The following is a 7,822-nucleotide window of genomic DNA, read 5'->3' on the forward strand; positions in this document are numbered from 1 at the left end:
CAAAAATATTTTTTTATCTTTGTTAAATAAAAATAAAATAACAGTGCTCTCAAATTGTAATAAACTTTCCTTTAATGTATCACATAAAACTTAACAGGGTACAGATTTATTTTTTCTACATTCCCGATTTTTTTTTAGATGCATATTATGGTACAAAGATATTATTCACTACTGTTTGAAGGTTTGGGGTAATTTTTTTAAAAATGCTTTTTAATGTATAAAAATAGTAATTTTCTGTAATATTATTACGATTTAAAATGACCGTTTTCTATTTTAATATATTTTAAAATGTAATTTACTCCTGTGATGGCAAAGCTGAATTTTCAGCATCATTTCTCCAGTCTTCATTGTCACTTGATAAGAAATCATTCTAATATGATGATTTGCTGCTCAAGAAACATTTCCATTATCAATGTTAAAAACAGCTGTGCTGCATAATATTTTTTTGTTAAAAACTGTAACATAGGATTCTTTGATGAAGTTCAAAAGAACAGCATTTATTTGAAGTAGAAATCTTTTGTAACATTATAAATGTCTTTGTTATCACTTGCATCCTTGCTGATTTTTTTTTATTTTTATATTCTTTACTGACCCTGCACTTTTGAACGGTAGTGTATATTTTACATATATTTTCTACCTACTTTTCATCTCCTTTCTTATCCTGATGCGTTTCTGTTTTTATTAGCACTGCCTCTTCTTTCTCATTTTCACTGATCTCATTTCCTCCAACATTCTTCTTTTCTCCCAGGCTCTCCTCTCCTCCATCACCCTCTCCTCTCTCTCCTTCAACCACTGGCTCCTCTTCATCTTCCTTCTCTCCTTCTCCTTCCCCTTCCCCATCCCCAATCTCCCTCCCTATTACTTTTTCCTGCTCTTCTGTTTCTGCCTGTGCACCCTCAGCCACGATGCCTTCCCATTCGTCTGTCTGCAGTTCCAATTGTTCCACTCTTCGCATCATTTTGCGGGCACTAGACTCCAGTTCAGCTATCAGCCGAGCCAGTTTGGTCTGCAGCGTCTCAAGGTTGGCCTCTAAACGGTTCACCATGTCCTCCGTTTTCTCTACCTCTACCTCGACATCTGTCTCTTCCAACATCCCCATCTTTGTCAGGATCTGACGACCCTTCTCCTCCAACAGGCGCTTGGCAGCAGGGTACTCATGAAGTGTTTCAGTCAGGTCCTCTTTCGATAGGCTGAACAGATCTGAGTAACCAATGCTGCGAATGTTGGCGGTTCGTCTGTTTCCTGATTTGTTCCCTGTGCAATAATGAGAGTTGTGATGAATTTGTGTTATTTATAGTGATTCATTATGTTTTAATACCGCTAAATTTGCTTTTCTTTTGTAGATTAAGTTAAAGGAATAGTGTACTCAAAAAATATACTTTTTAATAATTTACTCACTATTATGCTGCTCGAATCCCATTTTATATTCTTTCATTCGTGAAACACCAAATTAGATTCTCAAGCTTTTTTTTTCATACAACAAAAGCACCAAAAAACACACTAAAGCTCCATAAATGTAGTCTTCTGAAGCAATATAGGTAGCGTAACACAACCACACACGAGGGAAAGGTTTTCAGTGTTAAAGGGGTCATATAATGCCATTTTTGTACAAGCTAATATGATTCTTTAGGGTCTAAATTAAAAGTCTGTAATATACTTTAAATAAAAATTCTCATTAGTATTGTAAGAAAACACTAATTTTACCTGGTCAAAAACAGCCCTGTTTTCAGCACACCGTTTAAGTGCATGTGTCTTTAAATGATAATGAGCTTTGCTCACCCCGCCCCTCTCTTCTGTGCATACTGCCTACACAGTTTTAATAACACAATAACCATAACGCGTTGTTCATTATAAACGTGGGATTATGAATTATATTGAGAACGTCGTACATAGAAAACATGCCGTAATGTACCCTGAGTGTAAACAGCCGCATTCATTGTGAAGCGTGCAGCAAGCGATTTGCAAAGATTAATATAAATATTAATATAAAGGTTAATAAAACGTTACACTCACTTCAGTTATTCTGGAGGTGCAGCAGGAACACGAATAGTTGGTACCGATCCTTTTTTCAGGAGCAGCTTCTTAGCAAAACCAGCTTTATAACATTACTGAGCCTCGTTTGTAAAGCAGTCTGGTGTGTGAAATGATTCGCGCAAACATGAAAGCATTGATGTTGATCGTGGGGAATATTCCCTTCGAAAACAAACTCAGGCACTGCGTCTTCAGCGGTTCGGATTTAGGAACATCAAAATGACTGCTGCGTTCCTTATTACACCCAAGAACAGAACACCACAATCGCTTAGACGCCATTCTGCTCATAGACAGTGCTCCAGCGTATCAACAATGACCGCGCCGGTCCGCGCGGACTATGATTGACAGCTCGCTCGCTCACGAGCGAGGGTGGGTCTGTGTTGAAACGCTGCTGTCAATCAACAATCGTGGGAGGGGCGTCGATTTTGTGAAGTCACAAAATCGAACGGCTTGATTTGAGACGGGGGAAAACATATAAGAAGATTTAAAAAAAAACACTGGATGGATTTTTATCATTTTATGATGGTTGTGTACAGGCACTGCCAACACACATTTCAGTACAATCAACTTGTAAAAGTGCATGTACCATTATATGACCCCTTTAAACAAATTTCATTGTTATTGTATGGATTCAACTATATATTGTAAAATATACCCCTGGTTTCACAGACAGGGCTTAAGACTAGTCCTAGACTAAAATGTAAGTCTGAGCTGTTTCCACTGAAATAAACTTGCACTGACTGATCTTAAAAATATATCAGTGCCTTTTTAGTTTTAAAATGCACATCGGTAATGTTTTTTTCTAAGCATGTTTATAAAAATTACTTAAATGTCCTAATTGATCTATGGTCTAATCCTGGCTTAGTCTAAGCCCTGTCTGTGAAACCGGGCCATAGTGTATGAGTCATATGGATTTTTTGTTGTTGTTGTTGTTCTTGTTGTAAATTACTATCCACATTTCTTGTATGAAAAATAGAAGCTTTGACATTCTGCTCCCCTTTTGTGTTTCATGGAAGACAGAAAATAACAAGAGTGCAACCACATGGGGGATGAGTAAAAATATATTTAAAAACATTAGGCCAATTATTCCACTTAAACATTGTGGAGAATGTGTTATCTCAGGTCAACTATCAGAAGGGAATTACTTTATTAGTTCTAAGCCATCAAAGGAATGTGAGAACACTTTTTATATTTCCAAAACAATAAAAAGCTATTTGTAGAATAGAAATTGAATCATGATGCATATGTTGTTATTGTAGTGAATACTAATTATAAGGAATATGATTATGCTGAAAATGATATGATCAATAAGTTATGACAACATATGTTTTTTACATTGCTTTAATTCATAAAAATAAGTTAAGCAATTTATAACAAGTACAAGTTGATTGTACTTAAAATTTTAAAAAAAGCAACTTATTTTTTACAGTGTACTGAATACTGTACTGGTCTTTAGCATTTCATACCCTTGATATTCAGGATACTGATTTCTCCAAAGAAGTTTCCATCCCCCAGAACAGCAAACTGAGTGACTCCATCATCAGCCACCACTGCCAGCTTCCCCTCTTTAATGATGTACATCTCATGACCTACATCACCCTTCTTGCATACGTACTCTCCCGGGCTATACACCTAAAGATGATAGAAGAGATTCTGTTATAATACTGTAAGATTTACTATAAAGTATACATAAAAAGTATAATAATGACAACAGCAAACATAAAAAATAATAATATATTGCTGAGGTCAAGAACAACATGCAAGACTAGATTTAACTGACTCTTAAACTTGCTGATTTGAATAAAATATCTGGATTACTGCGCGTTCTTGGCTGCATCCAAAATCACATACTTCCTTATAGTAAGCGAAAAACAAAGTATGTCTGAATTTACAGTATACTCATAAAAGAGTAGGCAAAAAGTATGCGAATAACCAACTTCTTTCGGCGAGATTCTGAAGTGTGCATGCGATAGATACTTTACTATCCCATGAGGCTACGGGAGAGAATTTGCGAATGGCAGTGAAGCAAGGCAACTGACGCTAGTAGATAACATGATAATGACAACATGACGAATGTAGTACATACAGATTACATTCATACTACACACATACTACATAGAACATACTTTTTAGCTGTAGTCAAGTAATTACTTATTCAAAATAAGAACCTACTTAAAAGAGTATGTGATTTCGGAAACAGCCCTTGTGTTCATTGGAAAGGGCAGATGTATCGATACTCAAACCCATGATCAGCAATGCAGCAATTTGCTGGCAGCAAGATTTTTTAGCATATTAAAAGACAACATGACACACCTGATGGAAAACTTGAATTTCTTTATAAGGAAACAGCAAAGTGTACTCTTCAAAGAGTAAAACTAGCTGTGTCTATATTATGATAGACTACACAACATTCTAATATTATTTTCAAATTAGTTTTTAAACGATTAGCCTATTGTTCCTGGTTCAGTCTTGTAAGAAAGTAGCAGTGGCTGTGACAGACTTTAAGCATCACCTCCAAGCTTAAAAAGATGCAATCTAAGTTTACATGAAATAAGCCTGCTCCCGAGCAGGTTTGAGCGTATGGACCTGTTGCTATGACAGCAACTCCGGGATGAGCATAAGAGACCTAACAATCCTGGATAATGTCAAATCGTTAACAGTAAAATCCAGATAAGTGAGTAGTCCACGTATGAAGAGCAGGCCCCAGGTGTGCCATCTGTTTTCTAACCTGTGGGATGAGTTTAAGTACCAGCTGCTCCAACAGACTTTTCTCACAGTTCTGAAAGATGGTGACTTTAGACAGAGTGGGCAGATGCACACTCACGGCAGTTGCTGTTTGAAGTGTGATTGGAAGATGTCGAAGAATCTCATTTTCCCGTGTGATCTTTCTGTTCCAGACACATAATTTGGGTGTAAACAAACATTAAAAATAGTTTTTAATCAACTTGGGAACAATTGGTCAAAAGTATGACTAAACAAAATGGCTAAGATTTAGTTCTGAGAAAATCTCAGAATTTCTTTTTTGCAGATGTCACTTGGAATATTTTGTTTTCTTTTGCAATTTAGCAATTTCTTTTTTTTTTTTTACATTTACACTATCACTCAGAAATCTGGGTTCGATAAAATGTTGTAATGTTTTTGATAGAAGTCTCTAATGCTCACCAAGGGTGCATTTATTTGATAAAGAAATACAGTAAAACAGAAATATTGTAAGATATTATTACAATTTAAAAATAACCATTTTCTAATTTATTTTTAAATGTATTTAATTCCTGTGATGGCTGAATAAAAGCTGAATAAAATGATGGTTGTTGTCATTAAATTAACATTAATATTATAGTTTTTTTTTTTACTATCATTAAAGACCTATGATATTACCACCCCAAAACAGCAAACAAAACTGCTAAATCGGCCTAATGTAAAATTGTCGGATGTATAATGATGCATTATATTTAATTTACGGTATCTACATACTAAACTAAATTGTATTCATAGGAACTGTCTTACAGTGTTACAGTGAGGGAAATAATTTTATGAGCATGCACGTGCCTAAATCCGGCCCTGTTGACCCCAAACTTTTAAACAGTAGTGTAGATGTGGATTTGGTGTCTTTAAATATTGCTTTGTGGGCTCACAGACTGTAATAGGAAGACCCACTTGTTGATGTGCAGATGCTGGTACCAGTCGTTGACGCGATTCTGCAGTTCTTTGCTGATGCGCCGGCTGCGCAGGTAACCCTTCACCAGCTCGTGGTTGGGGAAAAACACGTTGTCACGATCACGCAAGCTTGATATCACGTCCCCCATGCTCCCCACGACGGATGCAAACACCAGCACTGCGATCAACATGTCAGCGATCAGAAACAGAAACTCTTCTTCGCGTTCGGGTGTCGGAGTGTCACCCACTGTGGTGAGGATCAGAGTGGAAAACCAGAAGCAGTAGAAGTACTGGCGTCTCGTGGAAGCAAACTCCGGGTCGGAGATGTTGGGATAGACCCAGGGATCCGCACCAAAGCCTATGTAATTAGACAGGGAGAAGTAGATGCAGGCGTTCCAGTGGATGAGCACGAAGATATACAGCATGAGTTTGGCGACGCGGAAGGTGTTCGGATAGGCTGTGCGCGTTTCCATGCGGTCCAAGGCCTCGTTCAAACGGCCCGTGCGCAGGAAACGGTTGACCCGGACTAGAGGTGCGTGGATCCCCAGTTTCAGATAGAGCAGATCAGTGGGAAACAGAGAGGCAATGTCCCATTTGAATCGAGAGGAGCGTAGATAACGCGTTTTCAAACGGGACAAGTCTCGCACCAGGATACCCTGCTCCAGAAAACCTTTAAAGAGAAAGCCTTTTTTCAAAATGTTGTCTAGGTTTTCCAGACGGCCAATGTGGGTGGGGGAACATTAGTACAGTGACAACAAAGAAGAAGAAGAAGAAAAGCAATTTGATGTTTAAAAAAATAAAAATGTATTTAGCCTATATTAATCCATAGTGAAGTCAATCTGTAAAAATTAAGTTCAAAGGTAAATAAGTATGCAAAGATAATACACAAACAAACAAATAAAAAAAGAGATAAGATGCACACTTACCTGTGCGAAAACCAATAACTGTGTCAAGCACAAAGACCAAGTCACAGATATAATCCAAGGTTAGCCATGTTGCCAAATATGTCTCTTCAATTGTATAGAAACATGTCCTTTTAACAACAAAGACCATTTAACTTCAGTTCTCTCCGTACACAAGCATAATGATTTCTTAGTAAATTAACAACTGTTAAGACTTGAAATCCAAATGATATCTAACCCTAACTTTAGAACTAAACTTTTAGTGTCTTCATTTCACAGACACTCACAGTTAATGTTGCCATTTCAGTTACAATTTTGATTCAATATATTATTCTCATCTTAATGTAAAAATGAAATAAAAGTTATTAAAGCGTACAGTAGTCAAACCTCACTTAATGTTTTCCTACCTGCATATTATGATGACCCAGTTGTAGCAGATAGGGAGTATCATAATTTGCAACCATGTATAGTAAAACTCTTCAGATGGATCGATTATCCATTCCTTCCAGCTGACAGCATATAGAACATTTTGTGTTAGTCTTTATAGCATAAAATAACAAAGAACTGTAATTATTCATTTCATTTGTGTCTATTGGAGGTTGGAGTAGTTTGGTGTCAGACTTAAACTTCATAATGCTTTTACATTAATATAGTAACAAATGTCACCAAAAAATATTTGAACTAAAACTCACTTTATTTTTGGAGTCTCCTCTTTCTTCCTCTTATTTGATTCTTTTGCCTTATTCTCTTCCTCATCAGCATTCTTGATCTTGCGTTGCCATGCAAAAAGCCTTGTCCAGCGATTTGTGTTCATGTTTAGTATTTACAAAAGAATATGAAGGTAAGTGAGTTTATAACAACCATTGTTTGAACACATAGCTGTCACAACAACAAGCAACCCCACCCATATAACACAGGTACTATGTGATGCTCATTGCCATGACAACATTTCTCCAGAGGAACCAGGTAAGCAGTTTCCTCCTGGCTCCGCAATCTGCCTGAACCAATCAGATTTCAAAAAAAAAAAAAAAAAAAAAACTCTATGGAGAGGAACAGAATGTAACTGAATGGAAAATATAGGCTACTTTCAAAATAATATATCAAGTATCTATCTTGGACTTAAAATAATGACTAACATTTTTTATAATGACTAATTATACAAAATTATATCTGCACATTTGGAATAACTTTAGAACTAAACTTTTAGTGTCTCAATTTCACAGACACACATA

At 36.5% G+C, this 7,822-nt stretch overlaps 1 protein-coding gene across 1 annotated transcript; it reads right to left on the reverse strand.

Moving 5' to 3' along the window:
• Positions 1–274: 274 nt before the first annotated feature.
• cnga4 (cyclic nucleotide gated channel subunit alpha 4) lies at positions 275–7,404 on the reverse strand (the record flags this gene model as incomplete). The annotated part of the gene is made up of 7 exons (XM_084422236.1): positions 275–1,254; positions 3,498–3,663; positions 4,760–4,919; positions 5,689–6,358; positions 6,615–6,721; positions 6,998–7,099; positions 7,283–7,404. 7 exons carry the CDS (start codon positions 7,402–7,404, stop codon positions 638–640), a joined length of 1,944 nt encoding a protein of 647 aa, XP_084278362.1. The 3' UTR covers positions 275–637.
• Between the last annotated feature and the right edge of the window lie 418 nt (positions 7,405–7,822).

Source organism: Rutilus rutilus (assembly GCF_951802725.1).
Source record: "Rutilus rutilus genome assembly, chromosome: 10".
NCBI classification, from domain to species: Eukaryota; Metazoa; Chordata; class Actinopteri; order Cypriniformes; family Leuciscidae; genus Rutilus; species Rutilus rutilus.